This window comes from Mauremys mutica, chromosome 12, assembly GCF_020497125.1.
Source record: "Mauremys mutica isolate MM-2020 ecotype Southern chromosome 12, ASM2049712v1, whole genome shotgun sequence".
In the NCBI taxonomy this organism is placed as follows: Eukaryota; Metazoa; Chordata; order Testudines; family Geoemydidae; genus Mauremys; species Mauremys mutica.
Window position 1 is genome coordinate 44,815,553 of NC_059083.1, and position 26,376 is coordinate 44,841,928.

At 52.4% G+C, this 26,376-nt stretch overlaps 2 protein-coding genes across 3 annotated transcripts in view; both read right to left on the reverse strand.

Moving 5' to 3' along the window:
• Positions 1-26,376, reverse strand: part of LOC123345949 (E3 ubiquitin-protein ligase TRIM39-like) — a 205,796-nt gene that overhangs the window by 122,141 nt on the left and 57,279 nt on the right. The window lies entirely within an intron of this gene.
• On the reverse strand, positions 5,309-12,166 carry LOC123345983 (myelin-oligodendrocyte glycoprotein-like). Of its 2 annotated transcripts, XM_044983128.1 has the most exons (3): positions 12,095-12,166; positions 7,289-7,405; positions 5,309-5,695 (listed from the first exon to the last, which is right to left on the reverse strand). In XM_044983128.1, exons 2-3 carry the CDS (start codon positions 7,392-7,394, stop codon positions 5,340-5,342), a joined length of 462 nt encoding a protein of 153 aa, XP_044839063.1. In that variant the 5' UTR covers positions 7,395-7,405; positions 12,095-12,166; the 3' UTR covers positions 5,309-5,339. The 2 variants fall into 2 exon arrangements, with proteins under 2 accessions (XP_044839063.1, XP_044839062.1); XM_044983127.1 differs by lacking the exon at positions 12,095-12,166 and having other exon boundaries at positions 7,289-7,612.

Consider the following 26,376-nt stretch of genomic DNA (forward strand, 5'->3'; position numbering starts at 1 on the left):
AGAGGAGGAGCTGGCACCAGGGGATTGGAGGGTGGTCTGTCTACATTTGCAATTACATAATGGGCTGTTGCTGGGTGATGGTTGGTGCCAATGGGCTGTCACTGCCTGGAGGTGGTGCTGCTGTTGCCCAGGGCTGGGTGGGGAGCTGGGCTCTGGGGGGTGCCCGACTCACAGGGGCTGGGCTCAGGACTGTGAGGAGATGGGGTCAGAGGTTGTCTGGCTCAGAGGGGCTCGCCTCAGAGCTGGGGGTCTGGGGTGGGGGGGATGGGGTTGGAGGGTGCCCAGCTCAAAGGGGCTGGGCTTGGAGCTGGGGGTCAGGGCTGGGCCTGGGGGGTAATGGGGTCGGGAGGTGCCTGACAACCATCTCCCTGAGACCCCCCAATCCAACCCCCCCTTCCCTGGCCCCTGACTGCCCCACCCACAGAACCTGTGCCCGCTCCATGCCCCCTGAGTGTCCCCGGGACTCCCTGCCCCTTAGCCAACCCCGTGGCCCCGGCTGCTTACCCCCGGCTCACCGCGCCCCTCGAGAAGCGGCCCTGCACAGCGCTGCAGCCGCATGGCTCCGGAGGGGACTGAGATCTTCCCCGCTCAGAGCCGCGTGGTAAGGGGGGTGAGGGGGGTGTCCAGATCAGAGGGGCTGGGCTCAGAGCTGGGGGTCAGGGCTGTGGGGGGACTGGGGTCAGGGGGGTGTCCGGATCAGAGGGGCTGGGCTCGGAGCTGGGGGTCAGGGCTGTGGGGGGACTGGGGTCAGGGGGGTGTCCGGATCAGAGGGGCTGGGCTTGGAGCTGGGGGTCAGGGCTGGGCCTGGGGGGTAATGGGGTTGGGGGGTGCCTGACAACCACCTCCCTGAGACCCCCCCATCCAACCCCCCCTTCCCTGGCCCCTGACCGCCCCCCCCCACAGAACCCGTGCCCCCTCCCTGCCCCCTGAGTGTCCCTGGGACTCCCTGCCCCTTAGCCAACCCCCCGGCCCCGGCTGCTTACCCCCGGCTCACCGCGCCCCTCGGGAAGCGGCCCTGCACAGCGCTGCAGCCGCCTGGCTCCGGAGGGGGCTGAGCTCTTCCCCGCTCTGAGCCGCGTGGGAAGGGGAGGAGCCGCTCGGCCCGGAGCTCGCAGCCCTGCCCCCTGACCACACGGCTCTGAGCGGGGAAGAGCTCAGCCCCCCCGGAGCCAGGTGGCTGCAGCGCTGTTTAGAACCCGGGCGCGAACAAGCAGAGGAGGAGCGGCCCGTCTTCTGCAGCCAGGCGGGGCCGTGCTACCGGTAAGGGGCCATCCCTCTCCCCCACGCGGAGCCGGTAGCGTGGCCCTGCCCCGGCTGCAGGGGACGGGCTGCTCCTCGGCTCGCAGCGGCGGGATGAGCTGGGGCCCCAGCCTTATGCCACCCCCTACATTTTGCTGCCCTAGGCACCAGCTTGTTTAGCTGGTGCCTAGAGCCGCCCCTGCTTGTACCCTTCCAGAGCACAGAAGCTGGCAGCAGAAAACTGGACTTCACTGAGAGCCAGGAAACACACCCACACTCACAGCCACAAAATACAGACATTAGATAACAAAGAAATGCAGGGTTAAGGTATTGCCTTCTGCCCCAGATCACACTTTTACTGATGAGCTAAACTGAAATAAAATGATCTTAATCTGAATGATCTTAATCCGGCTGGTGGGAGCAGAGAGCAGGCGGCCGGCAGGAGTAGTGGGCAGGTGGGAGCAGGGAGCAGTTGGCCAACAGAAGCAGTGGGCAGGTGGTCCGCAGAGGTGGCCAATGGGAGCAGTAAGCAGGCGGCCGGTGGGACCAGCAGGCAGGCGGCTGTTGGGGACAGCTGGTAGGAGCAGCAGCCAGGTGGCCCGCGGATGCATTTCCCCCACCACCACTCTGCTCATGGCAAGAGCAGCATGCACACAGATGTACCTATGAACTCTGAGTCTGTGCTGACCAGGCACAACAACTGTGAGTGATGGTTAAATGAGGGGCGCACTGCAAGAACTTGGTTGTTGGATTCAAGAACCTGAAGCAAAGGACACTGCCCAGCACACTCTGCGGAGAGTGTCTTGCTGATGCTTTTGAGTTAATGAATATCACTCGTGCTGTTCTCTCAGATTAATGCTAGGTTACTTTTATTAAAGAAACTATTTCTATCTCAGACTTTGTGCTTGCGAGAGGGGAAGAATTGCCTCTTAGAAGCGCCCAGAGGGTAGAGTGAAATTTTCCCACATTACTGGGTGGGGGCTCAAGCCAGTTTTGTTTATATTGTCAAAAAGGAGCCCCCTGGATATTGAACCCAGCCCTTCTTGCTGCCCACTCCAGCTGGCAGAAGGGCTACATTATAATGATGCTTTTTGATTGTCACCGTAACTTTTGTCAACAAAAGTTGGCAGTGTAGACAAGGCCTATTTCGAGGTGGGTGGGTTTTTTGTTTTGATTTTGTTTTTCCTTTTTGAGATAATTCAGAAGGTGCTGAAACTATATTTGAAAAGAAAATAAATTACACCTGCAAACACTCGCTGGGAGGGGTGATGGGGATGGAAGAGGAGATGGGAACAGGGTTCGGGTCTGCAGCAAGGCATGTGGGTATTATGGGGAGGGGGATAAATGGGAATGGGTGGAAGGGGAGGAAAAAAGGGTTGGAGCCTCCTCAGGTAAGGGAAAGGAGTGGGGTGGGAGGGATTTGATATTGTGAGGGGTGACAGTAAAAGTTGTGGGTTTAGGGGCAGGGAGTCCTGTCAGCACCAAATTCTCCCTTTTCCTGATCTGGGGGAGCCCTACCCTTTTGCAGGGCTCTGAATTCCTTTTCTTCCCACTGTATGTCCTGAGATCTGGGAGACCCTGTCACTCTTGGGGTGTCTAACCCCCTCATGTAATCTGTGATCACGGGGGAGTGGGGTGGGGGTTGAATGTGGTGAAAATGTAAAACCTGAAACACAGGAAATGAATAGTTAAAATACACATCGCCCCTGTGTGGGGTTGCCAGAGTGTGTGGGGGAGGGGGAGTTGGACTGGGTGGGCCTGCAACATGGCTGGGGTCCTGGGGAAGTCTGGCTGGACCAGGGGCAGGGGGCCCAGCTAGGTCTGGTAGTTGGGGTGAGGAGCCCAGCTCAGTGTGCAGCTCAGGCTACATAACCGAGGGAGTGTGTGGCCAATCAGTAAGCTGCTGCCTGTGATGTGGGCACCCAGAAACGCAGGGCAGAGGGGAGCTACACATTGTGGGGGATGGTGGAGAAGGAGACAGACACACCAGTCTCCTCTCACATGCTTAAAGTAGCCGCTGGGTAATAAAACTGTCCAGGTGTTGGGGCAGGGACCTGGGATGAGATTTCTCACCAGCCCTGTTACCAGCTACACACTGCGAACATTGCAAAGCACGACCGTTATCCCCACTGCGCTATCACAGAACATACAGGGGGGAGGGGCAGTGAGCAACCACGGAGCAACTAAGTGGCCTAACAGAGAGTTCCCAGGACTGGGATTATTCCTCGCTCTGCCACTGAGCTGCTGGATGCCTCAGTTTCCCATCTGTAAAATGGGGATAATGATGTAAAGTTCTTTCAGGTCTACTAATAGAAAAGCACTAACTATACTTTTGGTTATTACTTAGGCACAGACATGTAGCAACTGCAAACCTAGGTGAGAACTACAACCACGTAAATGGCCACTAGCTCCTACAACAAACATTTCTCTTTCTGTTAAAAAAAACAAACAAACAACACAACTAGAAAATTCACTGACAAAACCTTGGCTAGCACAGAGTTCAGGCTGCCTGGTGATATTATCTCCTGCCCTTCCATATCACAGTGACAGCTCCACTTGTCAGTACAGCTACACTGAACACAGGGAATGCAGCTGCACTGCAGGCAGATACATGCTGCAATTCAAATCAGTGGAGCACAGCACAAACAGTGGCACCTTCCTGTAATCCTTCCTCATGTCCATTCACTGACAAAAAAACTTAGGGTAGGTCTATACTATTGCGGTAAGTCGACTTTAGGTATGCAACTCCAGCTACATGAATAATATTTATTATTATTCAGTCTCCCACTGACTTACCTTTTCTCTTCTCATAGGGGGTAGAGTACATGAGTTGACTGGAGAGTGATCTGCGGTCGATTTGGCGTGTTTTCACTAGACCTGCTAAATCGACTGCCGATGCATCAATCTCCACTCTGTTGATCCTGGCTGTAGTATAGATGTAGCCTTAGTTACCTCCAGGCAACCTTTACTCTGTACTATCTCATGCACTTCCAGAACACTGAGTTCAGCAATACTCAGACCTCTAAAATGAGGAAATCTATTGGGAAGGTAAACACCCAAACAACCTTAACTCTGCGCCTTTGGAGCTCATAATAACCACTGGGAATTGGTTGCATGCACTAAAGCTGCATCCACTATGTTCGGTGTAGCTGTAATGACCAGTGGAGGGATTATTTAGAGCTTACTGGCAGAGCTGTCACAGTGACATTAGGAGAGGTGCAGGTGTACCTTGAGGGATCAATCATGCCTCATTTCAGAACTGAGCGGTGAGGGCTCTGTCAGTAGCAGGGCTCAGACTCCTTGCTGTGGGGATTGTCAGCAGCCTGGTGTCAGATATGCCAGTGATCACCAGCGCTTGGTGAGGGGTAAGTGAAGGCAACGTCCCAGAAGAAATCCACACCCACAGGGCAAGGGTGACAAGGCGATAACATTTTGCAAGTTGGGGGTGGTTTGTGTGGAGTAGGCTCAGTGTTTGAATGTAGACCCAGGTGTTCACTACACCTGGCCTAAACCTCATGTCATCGTTACAGAACTAGCTGCACCTCTGTCCCCTTGCTGGTCTCTCTGACAGCAACTTCGGGGGTCAGGCCTCCTGCCTCTACCAGTCCTGGGGGCGGGGAATTCCTCAGTTCTCCCACTCTTAGACCAGGCTCTGGACTACAGGGCCCTGTGTATCAACCACTGTAACCCTGAAGGGGCCAGACATGAGCGGAGATCAGTCCCAGCTGATGGCATCAGTTTGGGGATGATCAGCCATTGTTTCCCCTTGTGTGCACAAAATAATTATAATAAGCACAACATGTTAATGTCACTTGACTGTTTAAGGGAGTTAGTGTGTCTCATTAACCCCTTGCTCCAATGCCCTCAAATTTGGGCCACTAGCCCCACCCCAGAGACCAATGAGTTACAGCAATTTTCAAGACAATCTGAGTATGGGTTTTGGAGAACTTACAAAAAATGGATATTAAACAGCAAACTAGAATCAACCTTATCCAGAGCAGTGCTGCTGACCCACAATAATGAAAAAAATTGTGTAATCTCACAATGAACCTTCTGACTCCACTTATTACCCTGTTGAAGACGTTAAATGTCAGAACAAGTTACTGACCTGCCACCTGCAGTTCTAATAAAGCTTCTTCATAAGACACGTTGGATTTAAAAAAACACGTATACTGTCCATCATCGGAGGGCCGGATATCATGTATTCTCAGGGAAACTCTCCCATTGGTGATGTCGTCTTTCAAGAGCTCAGTTCTTCCTCGATATTCCGGCATCTGCTGTCCATACTGATCCTGCCCATAACGGTACAGGTGCACGATTGCAGAGAACTGGGATCGGAACCATCTCACCTCCATGTTCTCAGCGCTTATCCTGGGGGAGAGGTGGCAGGGCAGGACGGCCTCCCCATCTAGGGAGGCAGCGATTGGATGGTTAGGTCCAGTCACTGTGAATTGTGCTGTGAAATGTACAATGAAAAAAGGAAATTAAATTGGCGAGAGGCTGGGGTTTAGCATTAATTCAGCAGTAAGATACAGAGTAATAGAGTACCCTGCGTTAGAAGTGAAAGACCATTTAAAGACAAAAGCTTGACGGAGCATAAACCAATAAAAGGTCTGAACATGTTACACTTGTCCCAAAAAATTCTCATCTGGCACATGGGACTCTCTGGTAGGTTCCAAAGTCTTTCCAACCTTTCTCTAAGGGTTTGTCCTCTTGGTTAACAGGTCCTGTCACTTTGCAGCCCAAGATCTCGGGCCTCTGGTCCTTCAAATCCAGCTTTTATACCAAACATCTTTGTTCTCTTGGGGTTCTGGGACCTGGTCTAACCCAATTTATGCAATTCCCCCTAGAGAGCTGTTACCTGTCCCACAAGTAATTACCCTCCATGGTTGGCAAATTCTGAAGGAGATGGGGTAACCCTCCCCCATGGCATAGATTACAATCCCGAGCCCACAAAGATACATATAACACATATAGATACCATTGATAAAGGGGTACACAAATAAACAGAACATGCATAACGTGAATTTGATAGTCCCCAAAATGCCGCATGTGGCTGCAATATCTGTCACACAGAGTTCACATGTGAGTGTCATACACTGTCCCTATTATCTCTGAATAAAGCTCTAACTTCTCATAGGCACCCTGGGGCCTGGGTCTCTGATACACCAAGGCCTTTTCATGCTGCTCCAGCCCAGGGGCCTCCTCATCTGCAGGAGGGGTGGTGTAAAGACTGTCAAGGTGTAAAGATATGAAAACAGACCATCGCTATGCAGGCAATGGCTTTAAAGGTAAAGTCAGGGGTCAGATAATGGAGAGAGGGAGGAGGCAGTTAGAAAAGTGCAGGAAACAAAGAACTGGTCACAATGGAACTGCACAGGATGTGGGGGGCTCGGTGAAGAGACTCAACATCAGGAGAGACCGAGAGAGCTGGTTAAATTAACAGGATGGAAACCACAGCGGGGGGAACCAAAATGCCCAGGTAGCTGTGGAGCCAGCCCTGGGGTGGGTGGGACAATGCAAGGGATTCACTGAGGGCACAGACGGAAGAAGCCAGCAAATATCCTCACATCCTCACTGTGAGATGAGGTCTAGCTCTGAGCCCTAGTCAGATGTGCCTAGTGCAGCATGAATGACTTGTGGGTTGTTACGTCTAAACTGGAGAGTCTAGGATTCAGGACTCCTTCGTGGCTGAAGAACCTGATTTGTGACATATATGATCGGTCAGTGCAGTGTATAGGAATTGGATAGTGTCCTTTTAAATAGTTTGCGAGCCCTGTAGTGGTTCTCACTGTGTTCTGTGTTTTAGAAGCTGCCAGAAATCAGCCAGAGCAGTAGGATGGATGTATTGTCTAGGCCTGACAAGATGGTGTATAGATAGTAACTATGGTCAGTGGGGACCCAGGTGTAGCCTGTGATTTCTCCATGTTGCTGGTTGTTGGCAGGCTGAGCAGACGTGGTTTACATGACAAGGCAGTGATGTGGGATAGACGGCGATGACCAGCAATAGCAACAGCAGCAAACCCAGCGAGGAGGCCGGAGCTCCTACCTGACACCAGCCTGGGAACCTGTAGAGCGAGGCAGAGAGCGACGTAGCCGGGCAGAGCGGAGCTCACTGTGCAGCCAGGGGAGAACGAGGGAACCTTCCCTGTCATCGTAGCTTGTTCTTGGGAACAGGAGAAATAACAAACCAGACAGCGAGTGAGTGGGATGCAGTGATAGTGCCAGGTTGTCTGACTTTCATAGCCCTGGTCCATTGGTCAGTTATGTTTACATTGGCCCACCTCCCAATATAGATTAGATCATCTAGTCTGATCTGTGCCACAGGCCAAACACTCTCACCCATTTACCCCTGTACTGAGCCCAAACTTCTGTTTGATTGAAGCATCTTCCAGAAAGTCACCAAGTCTTTATCTGAAGACAGCAAGAGATGGACAATTCACCACTTCCCTGGGTAGTTTGTTCCAGTGATTAATCACCCTCATGGTTACAATTCTGTGCCTTATTTCTAATTAGAATTTGTCCAGTTTTAACTTCCAGCCATTGCTTCTTTTTATGGCTTTCTCCACTGTATTAAAGAGCCCTTTAGTACCCTGTGTTTTCTCCATGAAGATGTGACAGGTGGGGAATTTTACTGAAATATTTTTATGAACTATCGGTAGGACTCTGTACCGATCCCCTGGGCATCACTGCTGTTTCGGGGGAAAGAATTGCTTCTCTCGCTGGGACATGGCCGAACAGGCTAGATGTAGAGCCACCCGGACTGTCTGGGCTGGAATCAACCCATATCAATGGAGGATCTTGGAAAGACAATGGGAAACCTCAACGATTAAGCATCAACTCCTACACCAAGTTTCTTCCCCCCACCTCTCTGCAGGGAAGAGGAGCCATAGCCCAGAGCTGGAGCCAGGGCCGGCTCTAGGCACCAGCGCTCCAAGCATATGCTTGGGGCAGCACTTTCCAAGGGGCGGCACTCCAGCCCCCTCCTCCCCCCCCCTTTTTTTTTTTTTGCTTGGGGCACAAAAAGCCAGGAGCCGGCCCTGAACCGAGATGTTCAGCTGAACCTTTCAGGCTGAGCTGGAACTGACACTGCAGTTCTGGATTCAGTCGCTAGATGGCGCTCATGGCAGCCTGAGTTGCCCAGGCTGGACTGCAGTTCAGGCGGCCCTGAGCATCATCCCTGGAGCTGAGCCCGGGCTGCGGCAGCGGGAGGGGCTCAGCTCCGGGGGATGATGCTCTCGCTCCCCAGCGGCAGGGCAGCCTGAACTGCAGCCCAGCCTGTGGGTGAGGAGCAGGGGAGGGAGGGAAGCAGGGCCCAGGATGCAGGGAGGGGGGAGGGTCCTGCTGCCGCTGCTGCTCTGCTCTGAGTCTCCCCAGGGCCGTGCGGCGTTTCCCCACCCGAGTGGGCTGTGCAGGGCGCCGCCGGGCTGGGCAGGGGGCGCGGATCCCGGCTCGCGCTGACAGGGCGAGTGGCTGGGCAGCTCGAGCTGCCAGGGGGCTGCCACCTCCTGCCCCTGGACCCAGCCCGCCGTGCACCTTCCCCGCCTCAGTCCTGCGCTGCCTGCCCTGGGTGGGGAGAGGCAGAGCCCAGCTCCGAGCAGGGCAGCGGGGATACTGCCCCGCCAGGGGACTCCCCTGGCTCGGGCACCTGAGGTCAGCGTCCGTCCTCTCGGCTCTGCCTGCACCGGGCTGGGGAAGCACCTGTCAGTGCCTGCCCCTCTCAGCCCTTGCACCCCCCATCCCACTCCCAGTCCCTCCACTTGTACCTCCCCCATCGCGCCTTCGCTGCACCCCTTCCTCTTGTACTCTCCCTTCCCCTGCACCTCTCCCCTTGTACCTTCCCCCAGCCCTCTCCTCCTGCACCTCCCCCTGCACCTCTTCTCCTGCAACCCTCCCGATACCCTCTCTCCTCCACCCTCCTCCGCGAGTACATCACACGCGGCTTCTCTGCCAGTGTAGAGCCCCCAGCACTCCCACACCTGCTCCTCTGCCTGAACCCTCTTTACTAGATCCCCATCTGTCATAAACAGATAGTTATGGGTTAATGCCTCTTTTACCTGCAAAGGGTTAAGAAGTTCACCTAGCCTAGCTCACACCTGACCAGAGGAACCAATGGGGGAACAAGATGTTTCAAAAGGAAGTGAAATGAGGAGGTGAATGAGGAGGTCACGTTTTGGGGGGGGGCAGGGCTGGGGCAGCAGGGTGTGCAGGTGTGGGGGGGGGGGAAGAAAGAACCAAGGGCTGGGGTAGCAGGGGGGGAGAGGTAGGGGGCAGCCAAAATCTTTTTTGCTTGGGGCAGCAAAAAACCTAGAGCCGGCCCTGGCTGGAGCACAAAGGGCGAAGGTGTCAGGGGTCTGTGTTAAGGGGCTGGGCTGACAGAGACAGAGGAACTCACTTGGGACTGAGAGACAAAAAGGGACAGGGAGAGAGTGAGCCAAGCTGGGCCCTCCAGCAGCACAGCTCGGCAGAGCCCCAGCTCAGGCCAGGCTGAACCCGCTCTTAAACTTTGCTTCTCTGTGCTGACCTAAGGCCTTTCAGACTCTATAGGCCAGGGGACTAACACATTGTTCGTTGGTGTGGAAAAGGTGCCTGGTGTCTCTGCAGATACTCCCTGAGAACACTGAGCCCTGAAGGGTAGAACAAGTCTCCTGCAGGTCAGGAGTCTGGCTTGCTGGACTTGCTGCAGGGAGCCATGGAGAAAGCCAGGGATCGCTGGTGCTCAAAGGCCCAGTTTCTGAGTCACTGAAGCCCTGGACTTGCCTCTGTGGAATTGTGTGGGTCGTGGGGTCCAGCACAATCAAGGGGTCACTCCTGAGGGGCTGGCTGAAGGCCAAGGCACAGACCAGACCTTGTGAATCCATGACAGAAACTCACCTCTCACTCTTCTCTTTGCTAAACTGAACAGATCGATCTCCTTCCGTCTCCTTCTGTGAGGTGTTTGCTCCAGCCCCCAAGTCATCTTTGTGACCCTTTTCTGCAGTGTCGGTGATATTTTGGGTGCAATCCAGTCCTGCCCTCCTGAGTGTTGCTGCTCAGAGCCCCCGGAAACCTGCCCACGTCACACAGGCACCTGCCTGGGAGCAGTTCAGAGCTGAGCTCTCTTGGAAACGTGGCCCTAGGCCCCTATGGCCGCTGGCACCTGTAAGAGGCTGCATGGCTGTGGGGGGCTTCCGACGAGGGCTGACTTCACTCTGGGCTCACACCACATAGCACTGATGGAAGCTCTGGCTGGGTCTGGGCTGTGGCAGGGTGAAGTGGCTGTAACCTGCCTCAGGCCAGGACAGCAGCAGGTGCCAGCACAGCCCAAAGAGCAGCCGCACTGGGGAGAAAGTAGGTGAGCGCTGGGCTGACAGATGCATTTGGTGGCGGATGCTGAGACCCTGCCAGTGAGAGGTAAAGCTCCCCCCTCCCTGCCAGAAACCCCCCTGAGGGAAACAGCTGCTTCATCCTGTCCTCCCTTGGGGTGAGTCTCCTCCCCCCGGGAATGCAAAGGGCCTTGAGGGCACAGGCAGGTGCAATTCACACTCGGAGGGGAAGATTTTCACAAACGCAGGAGAGTTAGGATCAATGGGGCTTGTGCTCCTGAATCCCTTAGGAGCTTTAGAAATTCTCCCCCTCTCTGCATCAGCTGCACCCAATCTGGCTCCAGGTGTTTCCCTTCCATCTTTCACCCTCTCACTCTGGAAGCTCACAGTGGTGAGCTGATGATGAAAACACCTGCACACTCCCAACAGCGCCCCACAGGAAAATTACAACTGACAATCGGTTCCTACGACTGTCAGTAAATAGAGGAGAACAGCAAACAAACATGAACCTGGCAGTGGAGAAGTGACTGAGCAGGTCTCTGAATCTGTGTGAGCATCTCTACAGCCACAGCTGAGTTTCCCATGGGAAAGTGACACTTTATCCCCCAAATCCCAGGAGCGAAGCCCTTTGATAGCTGCAGCTCCTCTGACTAATCAGCGCCAGGATCCAGGAAATACCAAGGATGCAGTTCAGCTGGGGTTGCAGTGAGTGAACCCCCTACCTGCGGAGTCCTTTGGAGTTGTTTCTGAGCCATTCCAATCTCCCAGCTTCACTAGCCCCCAGAGCCACTCTCTCTAGGCAGAGCTCCTGCTCCCAGTGACTGCACCACTTTCCCAGGCTGTAACATCCATCCTGCTGGAGGCCTCAGGGAGCAACAGGGATTAACTCCAGCCTGCCCCTGAGTTTTTCATAAAGTTAATACATTTTATATTTCATGGAAGCACTGTCCTCTCTTGGCACATCCACCAGCTTCAAAACGGAAAGAGGTTGGAATGTGACTGTCACTGGCTCCTCCTCAGAATGGTTCTGGCACAAAGATCAAACTCATCTGACACACCCACAACATTAGTGTGAGGGCAGCTTTGTGCCAGCAGCCTCAGCTCTCAACTTCGACTGGTGACACAGTCAGTTCTGCAGGCTGTTTTCTTGTGCTCCAGGAGTCACTGTAATTACCTCAGCCCTGTGTAAAGAATGGGACCAAAGTCTGCTTCAGCAGCCGCTAGACTCAGTGGCCAGGTTAATTTACTCTAGTGCCCTGGAATATTCCTCATTCCCAGCCCCACCCTACAAATACATGCAGGACTCGTGGCTGAAAATACTCATCGATGCAAAATTAACCCATGACTATTTGGGGGACAGGGTTTGTTGCTATACTCTCCAGGTGGCCCAGCCCCACCCTTTGGGCCTCAGCTCCTGCAATGTTGTTCAGACAGCCTGGCTCAGACACTCCTCTCCTGGGCCCCAGCTGCTCTGCTCTTCTCCAAGACGCAGGTGCCAGCAAGGCAGGGAAACAAAAAAGCAAGTTGGTGCCTGGCTGCGTGCAACAAACCTGCTGAATTCTCTGGGATCTTGGAAAAATGCTAAATTCCATCACCGGGGAATGTTGTAATGTTCGGGGTAAAAATGTCCCTGGATGGTGAGCTGAGCTGTGAGAAGTGAGCAAACATTAATAAAATATCACAATAGCCAGTAACAATAAATGCTGATAGGAAGAGCTGCAAACAAAGCTGGAGCTACCCCCTTGGGTGCCCTAAGCAGGAATAGTGTGTGTGTGTGTGGGGGGGGTGGCCCTGCCCCACCCCAGAGAATTCTAACTGTATTATTTCCACAAATCATGGACCCTGAGCTGCTCGGGGCCCTAAGCTACTGCTTAGTCTGCTTATGCCTAGTGCCAGCTCTGGTGGGAGACAGGCCGACTGAATCAATCCCAACAAACAGGCTCCTGGTTTAATTCCAGGACTGTGTTAAGATCATGCCTGGTAAACATGAGAAGTGTGGGATGGGAAATCAATGGACCACAATGGGTGTGTCTGAAATTAGGCCAAGCTGGTAAACATAATACTGAGAGGATGGGCTATTCCACTCACCGCTCTCCCTTGGCGACCTCTAAAAGAGAATCTGGGGGGGGGGGAATTAACTGCTGGCTGCCTGGGAGCCAGGTGAGCCAGAAAGAGCGAGCTTCACCGTCATGGCTGCCACCCCCACCATCTCTTGGGACTTCAGAATCCACCATTACATGATTGGGCCTTCATAGTCCTGATCCAGAGGGATGCGCTGACCAGACTGAGCCAGGGAGGGACCCAGGTGGCATCACCACCTCCACTAACTCTGGCTAAATCCCAGACACCACCTGGGATAAGAGACTTTGTCACATACACACACCCCGTGTGTCCATTTCCTTCCCTTCCTACCTTTCTCTGTCCTATCCCCCTCTTTTTGCCTTCTGTATATTTTGCAACTCAGCTTTAAGCCTGTGGCCAGAAAGAGGCAGCTACAAGCAATGCCCTAAGCAGCCCACTGCTGGTAAAAGTTTGCTCTGTCCTGACAGTGGCTGATCAGACCTTGTGCTGTGATTCTCCAGCAGCGAGGCTACAAGTCAAAGTCAGGGCTTGGCTACACTGGAGAGTTGCAGTGCTGGTGGTGGGTTTACTGTGCTGCAACTTACACACCGTCCACACTTGCAAGACACATAAAGGGCTGCATCTCCCTGGCTGCAGCACTGGCTGTACTCCTGCTCTCCCTCGGGTATAACTATTGCAGCGCTGGTGATGCAGTGCTGCTCCGCCAGTGTGGCCACCAAAAGCGCTGTTATTGGCCTCCAGAGGTATTTGGAGGTATCCCAGAATGCCTGTTCAGCCACTCTGCTCATCAGTTCGCACTCTACTGCCCCGGCCTCAGGTGACCCGCCCTTTAAATGCCCCGGGAATTTTAAAAATCCCCTTCCTGTTTGCTCAGCCAGGTGTGGAGTGCAATCAGTGAATCTTTCCAGGTGACCATGTCTCCATGCGCCAAACGAGCCCCAGCATGGAGCAATGGCGAGTTGCTGGACCTCATCAGTGTTTGGGGGGAGGAAGCTGTGCAGTCCCAGCTGCGCTCCAGCTGTAGGAATTACGATACCTTTGGCCAGGTATCAAAGGCCATGCTGGAAAGGGGCCATGACCGGGACGCACTGCAGTGCAGGGTTAAAGTGAAGGAGCTGCGGAGTGCCTATTGCAAAGCCCGCGAGGGAAACCGCCGCTCCGGCACTGCCCCCACGACCTGCCATTTTTACAAGGAGCTGGACGCAGTACTTGGGGGTGACCCCACTGCTAATCCGACAACCACAATGGACACTTCAGAGCGCGGGGGGGGGTGTGTGGAAACCGAGAATGAGGGTACTGGGGTGGGGGGAGATACACCAGAGTCCCAGGAGGCATGCAACCAGGAGCTCTTCTCAAGCCAGGAGGAAGGTAGCCAGTCGCAGCAGCCGGTACTTGATGAAGGAGAAGCAGAGGAGCGGGTTACCCGTAAGCGGCTTTTATTTTCAGGATGGAAATGTTTCGGGAGAGGAGCGGGGGGTTATGGCTGCATGCATGCATGCCTAGATGTGGAATAGCCCATTGATGTGGTCTATCACGTCGCGGTAATCAGCCTCGGTAATCTCCTCAAAAGTTTCAGCCAGAGCGTGGGCAATGTGCTTGCGCAAGTTTATAGGGAGAGCCACTGTGGTCCTTGTCCCAGTCAGGCTAACACGTCCGCGCCACTGTGCCGCGAGGGGTGGGGGGATCATTGCTGCACACAGGCAAGATGCATAGGGGCCAGGGCGTAATCCGCATTGCTGTAGAAGACCCTCCCGCTCTTCCCAGGTGACCCACAGCAGAGAGATATCTTCCAGGATTAACTCCTGTGGAAAATGTTGGGAGAGTGTTCAGTGCAGATGCCCCCTGTAGCTGTTTGCTGTCCCCAATGCACAGAAACCCCTGCACAGCCCTGAAGCAATCAGTCCCCCTTACTCACCATTTTGTGGCTCCTGTGGGTTATGTGCGCTTTGTTTGGTATGGGAAAAGTATGCTAAAGTGAAGACTGTAAACTCCTTCACTGTATGGGAATAACTGTCTAGATGTGATTATAAACAATGCTCCCCCTGTTAACAGTTCCCATTTTTGCCTTTCGAAAAGTGTCCTTGACTACTGGACCACCAGTATCATTGACTGCTCAGAGGCTACAAAACTTCAGGAAGAAGCCACGAAAAAGCAAAGAAGACATGCTGAAAGCAGTTATGGATCAGTCTGCCAGAGAGAGTAAGAAAGAGCAGGACTAGAGGAAAAAACTGCAGGACTAGAGGGAAAGGAAAAGCAGGATCCGCCAGAGAAACGCAGCGGCTAAGAAGAAAAGCACAAAGTTACTGACTCTATCCAGTCACTCGTAGCCATGCAGGCAGAGCACTACCGTGCCACCCCACCTGCCCCCGTCCCAAAGCTCTTTCCCTTGTGCCCCAATGTCAGCTCCAAACCCCCTTCCCCAGCATCCAGGTTCTTACCAGCACCCGCTGCCCCCAACATCTGTACATTCACCAACCAGCCCTGAGAACTACGACCCTTACCCTCTGCACTCAACCCACATCACCATGCAGTATAGGCATCCTGAAGTGCAGCACTCACTGCACAGCACTCCAGACAGGACATATTCAAACCTGTGACTGTACAGTCCACCACCCCACCCCCTGCCCTTTTAGGTTCCCAAAATGTTGTGTGTCTGTCAATAAAGTTATTTTCTTTTCAATAAATGAATTCTTGGCTTTGAAAACAGTCTTTATTATTGCAAGTATCAGAGGGGTAGCCGTGTTAGTCTGGATCTGTAAAAGCAGCAAAGAATCCTGTGGCACCTTATAGACTAACAGACGTTTTGCAGCATGAGCTTTCGTGGGTGAATACCCACTTCTTTGGATACATCTGAAGAAGTGGATATTCACCCACGAAAGCTCATGCTGCAAAACGTCTGTTAGTCTATAAGGTGCCACAGGATTCTTTGTTGCTTTTATTATTGCAGAAATTGAAAGATACCGTAACCCAGGAAAGAAACAGGCACTGCAAATCATTTTAGGAAAAACAGATTCCTACTAACATTGTAACCACTGCACTTCACTCCCGTGCAAGGCAACAAACATTACTGTTGGCTTTCAGCCTCAAATTCCTCCCTCAAGGCATCCCTAACCCTTGTAGCCCTGTGCTGGGCCTCTCTAGTAGCCCTGCTCTCTGGCTGTGCAAATTCATCCTCCAGGCGTTGAACCTCGGCAGTCCATGCCTGACTGAATGTTTCACCCTTCCCTTCTCAAATATTATGGAGGGTACAGAACGCAGATATAACTACAGGGATGCTGCTTTCCCCCAAGTCTAGCTTCCCATACAGAGATCGCCAGCGCCCTTTTAAACGGCCAAAAGCACATTCCACAGTCATTCAGCACCAGCTCAGCCTGTAGTTGAACCGGTCCTTGCTCCTGTCAAGCTTCCCTGTATATGGTTTCATGAGCCAAGGCATTAACGGGTAAGCGGGGTCTCCAAGGATCACAATGGGCATTTTGACATCCCCTACTGTGATCTTCCACTCTGCGAAAAAAGTCCCGACCTGCATCTTCCTGAACAGGCCACTGTTCTGAAAGACACGTGCATCATGCACCTTTCCAGGCCAGCCTGCATTAATGTCAATGAAACGCCCATGGTGATTCACAAGCGCCTGGAGAACCATAGAGAAATACCCCTTCCGATTAACGTACTCGGATGCTAGGTGGGATGGTGCCACAATAGGAATATGCATCCCATTTATCGCCCCTCCACAGTTAGGGAAATTTGTGCAAAGCCATCCACAATGTCCTGCATGTTCCCCACAGTCATGGTTCTTCTTAGCAGGATGCGATTAATGGCCCTGCAAACTTGCATCAACACGATTCCAACGGTCGACTTTCACACTCCAAACTGGTTCCTGACCAATTGGTAGCTGTCTGGAGTTGGCAGCTTCCAGATTGCAATAGCCACCCTGTCATAAGCAGATAGTTAAGGGTTAAGGTTCTGTTCTGCCTGTAAAGGGTTAACAAGCTGTACCTGGTGAACACCTGACCAGAGGACCAATCAGGGGGCAAGACAATTTCAAACCCCTGTGTTCTCTGTTTGTTTCTTTGTCTCTTTTTGGAACTAAGAGAGTCCAGTCACATTCCTCATGTATTCCAAGGTTTTGCAGTATTTGTCTTTATTTAGTCAAATTGGTGGTCTCTCTTTGGAGCTAAGAGAGTCCGGACATTCATCAAGTTCTCCAAGGGTTTTGGAGTATTTTCCTGTATTCAGTCTAATTGGAGTCTCTCTTTGGCACTAAGAGAGTCCAGTCACATTCTCAAGTTTTCCAAGGTTTACTTCAATAGTTTCTTCTATTCAAGCTAGTGAGTATTAGAAAAGCAACTTGTATTCTTATTGGTATTTTTGTGTGTGCAATTGTGTGGTTTGTTATAGAAATTCTTTACTTTTGTACTGTATTGCTTTTACTGAGAAAGAAAGAAAGGAGGGAGGATTTCCTCCAAAGATATAAGGTCCAGACCCTGTGAATGTCCATCTTGGCATCACAGAGATAGTGTATTTCTTTTTATTCTTTATTAAATCTATTTCTGTTAAGGACTTGATTGATCTTTCCTTGGGTGAATTCTCAGGGAAAGGGGAGGAGGGAGGAGGAAGGCATCCCTCTGTATTTTAAATCACGGTATCTCCCCTAGGAGAAGGGAGGGGGGAGGAAGCGGGCTGTTTCTCCCTCTGTGATTTGAATTTGTGTTCCCCAGGGAGAGTCTTGGAGGGAGGGGGGAACAGGGGTGTCCCAGTCCACGTATATTGACTGGGTGGTGGCAGCCAGAAGGATATCTACCCTAAGATTTTAGGGTGGGGGAATATATGCAGGTCCTCATCTTGGAACTCCCCAGCTCCAAGTGAGGGTGAGATCCATGATACACCCGCTTCTCCACTGGCAGGGCAGCTCTCAATCTCGTGTCCTTGCGCCGCAGGGTGGGGGCGAGCTCAGCACACAGTCCCATGAAAGTGGCTTTTCTCATCCGAAAGTTCTGCAGCCACTGTTCATCATCCCAGACTTCCATGACGATGTGATCCCACCACTCAGTGCTTGTTTCCCGAGCCCAAAAGCGGCGTTCCATGGTGCTGAGCATTTCCGTGAATGCCACAAGCAATTTAGTGTCATACGCATCAGGCGCCTCGATATCATCATCGTCGGACTCCTCACTGTCACTTTGGAGCTGAAGAAATAGCTCAACGGCCAAACGTGATGCGCTGGCGAGACTCATCAGCATATTCCTCAGCAGCTCGAGCTCCATTTCCCACAGAAATCACGCTGCACAGAAACCACTGGGGAGAGTCACAATGGCGCCAAATGTGGACTGAAAAACAGTGACTGCTGGGACGTGAAGCGATGCATCACGGGGCGTTGGGACAGGAAGCGGAATGACCCGCACCCTTCCATCCCCTTCCCACAACCCACAGCGCCAAAATGGGACGAGGTGCTCTGTGGGATAGCTGCCCATAATGCACCACTCCCAACAGCGCTGCAAATGCGGCCACACTGCAGCGCTGGTAGCTATCATTGTGGCCACATTCCAGCACTTTCCCTATGAAGACAGCTGTAACTCCCAGCTGTAACTCCCAGCTGTACGAAGACAGCTGTAACTCCCAGCGCTGCACATCTGCAAGTGTAGCCAAGCCCTCAGACTCACAGACAGAAAGTGCATTTCCTCTCTTTGCTGTTTTTTTCTCTCCCCTCGTGGGCTTGTCTTGTTTGGTCGTCTAGGAAATGGGATTGGACTTTCACAGAAGTAATGGCAGCTCCCGCCCATCTCAACTAACTTCTTCCCTTTTACTCAAAAGAACAGCTATTACCATTTGTAATTTTCTCTCCTTTGATATTCACCCCTTCTTGTCAACTTCTGAGGGTATGTCTACACTACAAGAGTAGTTCGATTTAACTTAGGTCGAATTTGTGAATTCGACCTTATGAATTCGAATTTGTGTATCCACACTAAGGACACTAATTCGACTTTGTGAGTCCACACTAACGGGGCAAGCATCGACATTGGAAGCGGTGCATTCTGGGCAGCTATCCCACAGTTCCCGCAGTCCCCGCTTCCCATTGGAATGCTGGGTAGAGCCCCCAATGCCTGCTGGGGGAAAAATGTGTCGAGGGTGGTTTTGGGTAACTGTCGTCATTCAACCGTCACTCCCACCCTCCCTCCTTGAAAGCGCCGGCGGGAAATCTGTTCGCGCACTTTTCTGGTCAGTGACAGTGCGGACGCCACAGCACTGTGAGCATGGAGCCCGCTGTGATCATCGCTGCACTTATGGCCGTTGTCAACTCCTCGCACCTTATCGTCCACCTCTTCCACAGTCAGCTGCTGAGAAATCGGGCGAGGAGGCTCCGGCAGCGCGGTGAGGACATGAAGTGTCAGAGTGGCACAGACCTCTCACAAAGCACGGGATCCCACGCCGCGGAGATCATGGTGGCAATGGGTCACGTTCATGCTCTGGAACGGCGATTCTGGGCCCGGGAAACAAGCACGGACTGGTGGGACCGCATAGTGCTGCAGGTCTGGGATGAATCACAGTGGCTGCGAAACTTCAGGATGCGTAAGGGCACTTTCCTTGAACTGTGTGACTTGCTGGCCCCTGCCCTGAAGCGCCAGGACACCCGGATGCGAGCAGCCCTGACTGTGCAGAAGCGAGTGGCCATAGCCCTCTGGAAACTTGCCACGCCAGACAGCTACCGGTCAGTAGCGAACCACTTTGGCGTGGGCAAATCTACCGTGGGGGTTGCTGTGATGTAAGTAGCCCACGCAATCGTTGATCTACTGCTCTCAAAGGTAGTGACCCTGGGAAACGTCCAGGTTGTCATAGATGGCTTCGCCGCGATGGGATTCCCAAACTGCGGTGGGGCTATAGATGGCACTCACATCCCTATCCTGGGACCGGCCCACCAGGCCAGCCAGTATATTAACCGAAAGGGCTACTTTTCAATGGTGCTGCAAGCACTGGTGGACCATAGGGGACGTTTTACCAACATCTACGTCGGGTGGCCGGGCAAGGTTCATGACGCGCGTGTTTTCAGGAACTCTGGTCTGTTTAGACGCCTGCAGGAAGGTAGTTTCTTCCCGGACCACAAAATAAGTGTTGGGGATGTGGAGATGCCTACAGTGATCCTCGGGGACCCAGCCTACCCGCTAATGCCCTGGCTCATGAAGCCCTATACAGGCGCCCTGGACAGTGACAAGGAGCTCTTCAACTACCGGCTGAGCAAGTGCAGAATGGTGGTGGAGTGTGCTTTCGGACGTCTCAAGGGGAGATGGAGGAGCTTACTGACTCGCTCGGATCTCAGCGAAACCAATATCCCCATTGTTATTGCAGCTTGCTGTGTGCTCCACAATCTCTGTGAGAGCAAGGGGGAGACCTTTATGGCAGGATGGGAGGTTGAGGCAAATCGCCTGGCTGCTGATTACACTCAGCCAGACACCCGTGCCATTAGAAGAGCCCAGCGGGAAGCGCTGTGCATCCGGGAGGCTTTGAAAGCTAGGTTCCTCAGAGAGCAGGGTAACCTATGACTGTCCAGTCTCTTTACAGAGAAGCTGAACCTGCCCTTGTTTCAGTTACTATTCACTTTTTTCAGCGGTTACATACCCCGTTCACCAGGTTTCCCCCCTTCCAACAGACGTTTAAAAATAAAGTTATTGGAACATTTTTAATTAACAAAGTTTTCTTTACTAACGAATTCGCGTTAAAGTGTTCAAACAGGGACGCAGACTGTGGTGGGTACAGTGTGCATTGATGTACAGACCGCTTCTACACTCGAGGACTGACAGGCTCCTGCTCCTACAGCGGTCTCTGGGGGGAGGACGGTTACAGGAGGGTGTGCAGGAAGGGGTGGGTTTGCAGGAAGGGATGAGGGGTGTGTGGGAAGGGTGAGTAGGTGTAGGGGGATGATGGCTCTGGCTGGGGCTCAGGGCATCGGAGAGGTTCATGGCTAGGGTGGAAGGACATGGTAAGGGCAGCCTGCCTTGCCATTTGTGGATGCCAGGCGCTCGGACCCTGGGGCAGCATACACCTCCCAGAGTGACCTGGGTGCCTAGTGACTGCACTCTGTGTGTGACCTGCTGTTGATCCTGCCCCCATGTCTGTACCCTGGTAATGGTGGCTGTCCTATGCAATTAACAAACCCCTATCTCCCCTTCACACAAAGTCTTCTGCAAAGAAACATGACGGAAACAGTAATGAACAGCAAACTATTTTTAATACTCAACTACACAGTTGGGGGATGAAACTGGGATTTGGGACTGGGTGAGCCAGGAAGGGAAGCAATTCTCATACTTTAGGGAATGAGAGCTGTTTGGTACATGAACGCTCTGCTGGGGTGGAGTGACAGTTTTCACGGCCCCTAGCGCCCCTCCTTCTTGTGATTTTGGGTGAGGGGGGGACAGGACTTTGTGGCGGGGGAGGGCGGTTGCAGATACAGTTCAGGGGGGCTCTCTGCTCCTGCCTGCGGTCCTGCAGAACATCCACAAGGCGCCGGAGCGTGTCCGTTTGCTCCCTCATTAGTCCAAGCAGCGTTTGAGTCGCCTGCTGGTCTTCCTGCCGCCACCTGTCCTCCCGTTCGCTGTGTGAGCGCTGCTGCTGAGAGAGGGTCTCCCTCCACTGGCTCTGCTGGGCCGCCTCGGCTCTGGAGCAGGCCATCAGTTCAGCGAACATCTCGTCCCGAGTCTTTTTCTTTCGCCGCCTAATCTGCACCAGCCTCTGTGAGGGGGATGCCGGGGCAGTTCGGGAAAGAGCCGCAGCTGTGTGATGGGAAAAAGGAAGTGATTTCCTTGCAAAGATACATGTTTGCGAACAGTGAACACAGTCTACTCAGTTTCTGTGAACAAGACCATACAGGGCACCTATCTCATGTGCTCTCAGGACAAGTTCGAATTTTCGGCATTCGCTTTCATTGCCTGGGGTCTTGCACTGGAGATCGGACAAGCGGGGCAGGACAGCAGAATCCGTGTAGCAGCCAGGCCTGGTAAGCCGTAAACTTTAGGCTGCTTAACAGTTAATGGATAGCAGTGCCCTCCTGCTGCAGGCAATCTGGAAAGCATAAAGTCTGACCCTGTTCCAGCCCCTCGCGGCTGTCCCCGGGAAAGATCCCTGTATGCTTTTCCTCTGCAGCCTCCACCACGTGGCTGTTAAACGACGGTCATTGTTATGCAAAGGAAAAGTCAAGCATTCACAATAGTAACATTACAGTAATTCCCCTAATTAGATGCAGCAGTCGCTGAGCGAGATCACCCTGAGGCGGGTCACTAGGAGAGACAGAGAGCGCATGCTGCGTGAATCCCTGCACAGACCAGGGCCCTATGCTGCCATGCTGGTCGAGACAATGATCCCACTTTACCTCAGGAAGGCCTGGCGCGGAAGAGTGTGCTTCCACGGAGCACCCAATAAGGCACCTCTCCCCAGGAACCTCCTGCGGAGGCTTTTCGAGTACCTCTACGAGAGCTTCGTGGAACTGTCCCAAGAGGATTTCTGTTCGATCCCTATATGTATTGACCTTCTTTTCATATAGTTTTTATTCCTGTTTTTTAAAAAATAAATGTTTACATGTTTATAGCACTTACCGACTGATCCTTCCCCTGATTCAGAGTCCGGGTTAACGGCCGGGGAGTGTTGGTAGGGGATCTCTGTGAGGCTGATGAAGAGATCCTGGCTGTCGGGGAAAGCAGTATTGTAAGCGCTGTCACCTGCCTCGTCCTCCACAAACCCTTCCTCATCTTCCCCATCAGCGAACATTGCCGAGAAACTGCCCGTCGACACTATCCCATCCACAGAGTCCACGGTCACTAGTGGGGCAGTGGTGGCAGACCCACCGAGAATGGCATGCAGTGCCTCGTAGAAGCGGCATGTCTGGGGCTGGGCTCCGGAGCGTCCGTTTGCCGCTTTGATTTTTTGGTAGCCTTGTCTCAGGTCCTTGATTTTCACGCGGCACTGCGTTGCATCCCGGCTGTATCCTCTGAGTGCCATGGCTTTGGAGACCTTCTCGTAGGTCTTTGCATTCCGTTTTTTGGAGCGCAGCTCCGAAAGCACAGACTCATCGCCCCACACAGCGATCAGATCCAAGACTTCCCGGTCAGTCCATGCTGGGGCCCTCTTTCTACTCTGAGATTGCATGGACTCCTCTGCTGGAGAGCTCTGCATCGCTGCCAGTGCTGCTGAGCTTGCCCCGATGTCCAACCAGGAATTGAGATTCAAACTGGCCAGACAGGAAAAGGAATTCAAATTTTCCCGGGGCTTTTCCTGTATGGCTGATCAGAACATCTGAGCTCGGACTGCTGTCCAGAGCGTCAACACAGTGGTGCACTGTGGGATAGCTCCCGGAGCTACTAAGTTCGATTTGCATCCAAACCTAGCCTAATTCGACATAGCCATGTCGAATTTAGCGCTACTCCCCTCGTCGGGGTGGAGTACCGAATTCAAACTAAAGAGCCCTCTAGGTCGAACTAATTAGCTTCCTGGTGTGGACGGTTGCACAGTTAAATCGAATTAACGCTGCTAAATTCGACATAAACTCCTAGTGTAGACCAGGCCTGAGAATAGGCCACTTCCACCTTAATTGAATTGGCGTCTTTAGCGCTGTCCCCTCACTTGGTAAGGCAACTCCCATCTTTTCATGTGCTGTAAACTGCTTACTCTATTTTTCACTCCATGCATCTGAGAAGTAGGTTTTAGCCCACAAAAGCTTATGCCCAAATACATTTGTTAGTCTCTAAAGGTGCCACAAGGACTCCTTGGTGCTTTTGCTGATGCAGACTAACACGGCCACCACTCTGAAACCATAAAGACTGCCATACAGGGGGTGCTCCCTTCTAAAATCTCTCTGCAGCTAACGGAAACAAGGCATGTTATTAAAATGAGAGCTTGACTCAATACTTTAAATTTCAGATGTTTTAACTGTTTGTCCTTCTTTTCTGTATCTTTTATTAAAGGTTAAAAGGATTGTAACTTTAGCGCCCTCGTGGCCAAGATGGAGTCTGCTCTGCAGGCAGCTCTGGCCAAGAGACAGTGCGCGCAGGAACGCAGCAGGAGAAATCCCTTCCACCCCAGGGGCACCTGTTCCAAACGCCCCAGAGTGAACACACACACCCACAGGAAAAGTACAATGGACATAACAAAGGGTGATATTTATTTACAGAGGGAGAGGAGAAAAACAACAAGGGGAAATATAGGGGGAGCAGTAAAACAGGGCTGCATTCAAACCAAGGCCCCACAGGCCCAGTGGTAGCACAGTCTGGAAGGGCAGACGCTGAGCAATGCGTCTGCACACAGAGTTCAGGAGGCCTGAACAAAGTTCCAGTCCGGTGGTGAGTCTTGGGTGCTCCTGGTCGTCTTCGGCGCCAGTGAACTCTCCCCAGCAAACACCTCCGGTGCCCTCTTCTGCTGCTCTCTGCAAAGCCACACAGAGCGACCCCCTCCCCACTTAACTATCTAGCAGCCTCCCCCCCCCCCCCTTCTTCCCAGTGCAGAGTCACAAGCCCCAGTACTCACAGCCCCACGCAGCTCTGGCCTGTCCTTCTCGGGCGATTCCCCCCAGCACAGTGCTTCTCCTGGCTCCTGTCCTGGGCTGTCCCCGATCGGGCCTGTCCTCCTCAGGCAGGTTCCCTCTGCTTCCTTCTGCAGGGCCAGCTGTGCTGCTCCTCTCTCTCTCCCTGGAGCTCCAGTGCCGCCCCCTGGAGTTTCCCTCCTTTTTCTTCCTCTCCCCCTCCCCCCGGGAAAAAGATTTAAAGGGGCCATGCTCTCTAAACCCCAAAGGGGTTACAGGATGTTTCATGGTGTGTTTGCCATGGGACTCAGCAGCCTGAGGTCTCTGAAAACCAAACCCCAAACCTTGTTTAAAAGTGCTTAATATTAGAAAGTGACAGGGTCATGTTAACACCTTTGGTTCTTTGGACCCATTGATTCCAGCCACATTAATACAACATATAATATAACATACCATCATAAGCTCCATGGGGCCTTGACTCAGATGCCTGGTGCAGTTCTCTCTTTTCAGAGCTGCTGTTTCAGACTGTCTGCAGACTCAGGCAGTCATTACCTGTTCCCATTTTCAAAGTTATCTCTGCAACCATAAAGCTAGAAACTTAGGCTGAGGTTTCACAGCTACCTAGGGGATGGTATGATGACATTGCCTACAGTGCCATATGCCCCATCTGTGACTGTAGCAAATATCTCCAATGGCCAGAGATGGGATATTAGTGGGGAGAGGTCTGAGTTGCTACAGAGAATTCTTTCCCAGGTGTCTGATTGGTGGGTCTTGCTGACATGCTCAGAGTCAAAGTGATCACCATTTTGGGGGTCAGGAAGGAATGTTAGGACAGATTGGCAGAGACGCTGTTTGTTTGTTTTTGTCTTCCTCTGCACATTGGGGCACGGGTCACTTTCTGATTTAAACTAGAGTAAATAGTGGATTCTCTATTGTTTAAAGTCTTTAAATCATGACTTGAGAACTTCAGTAACTCAGCCAGAGGCTAGGGGTCTATGACAGGAGTGGGTGGGTGAGGTTCTGCGACCTGCAATGTGCAGGAAGTCAGACTAGATGATCATGATGACCCCTTCTGCCCTTGAAGTCTATATGAATTGGGTGCCCAATTCCCATTAATTTCAAATGGGAACTGGGCATCCAAATGTTTTATGGGATTTTGAAAATCCCCCCTGTGATTTCTGAAGATGCAGATGGAGATTCTGGAGCCCAATATCTGCAGCAAGAGGTGAATTCTGCAGCCTAAGAACAGAGGAATACGCTGGGCCGAGCTGTAATAAGGAAAATAATGTTTATTTAACACCCACCTGCCCAGGCTTCCCACCACACTAGAGACAAACCCCTACAAAGTTCTGGTTGTGAGGAGTGTGACAAGGGCAGGCAGCTGGCAGAAGCTCAGCAGCAGCCCAAGATCAGCAGAGAAAACCCTCTTCACAGTGTCAGTTTCCTTCATAAGTTTCCTGGTACAAGTAAAATAAAACAACTTAGCAGAGTTTGTGGCCACATTCACTTCATGCACAGACTGAGACCCCAAGGGCAGGGCCCCCTCTAGAGATCTGAATCAGTAACTCTGTGTCCAGTGGATGTTTCACCTCTGTGCTGAGATGCCAAACAGCATCTGCATCAGTGCCGATTGTGATGGTGGATGGGGTGATGTGGGCTCCAGTTCCCTATGAAATAAATGAAGATCCAACAGCTCACTTCACACAAATCACCAGACATTGTCTTTGTATCATTGTCCTGTGCTATTACTGACCAACTGTACCAGTGTCCCAGCAGTGAAAATAACAGAACACCACTGGCCATCATGTACAGCCCCTAGCTAAGATCTCTCCAGCACATCATCAACGATCTACAACCTATCCTGGAAAATGATCCCTCACCCCCACAGACCTTGGGAGACAGGCCAGTCCTCTCTTACAGACAGCTCCCCAACCTGAAGCAAATACTCACCAGCAACTACACACCACACCACAGAAACACTAACCCAGGAACCAATCCCTGTAACAAACTTTGTTGCCTACTCTGTCCCCATATTGGAACTCTCACTGAAGGACTGTCTGGATATGTGGACTCTCTACTCAGACCCTATGTTACCAGCACTCCCAGCTATCTCCGTGACACCACTGATTTCCTGAGGAAACTACAATGCATTGGTGACCTTCCAGAGAACACCATCCTAGCCACCATGGATGTAGAGGCTCTCTACACAAACATCCCACACACTGATGGAATACAAGCTGTCAGGAACAGTAT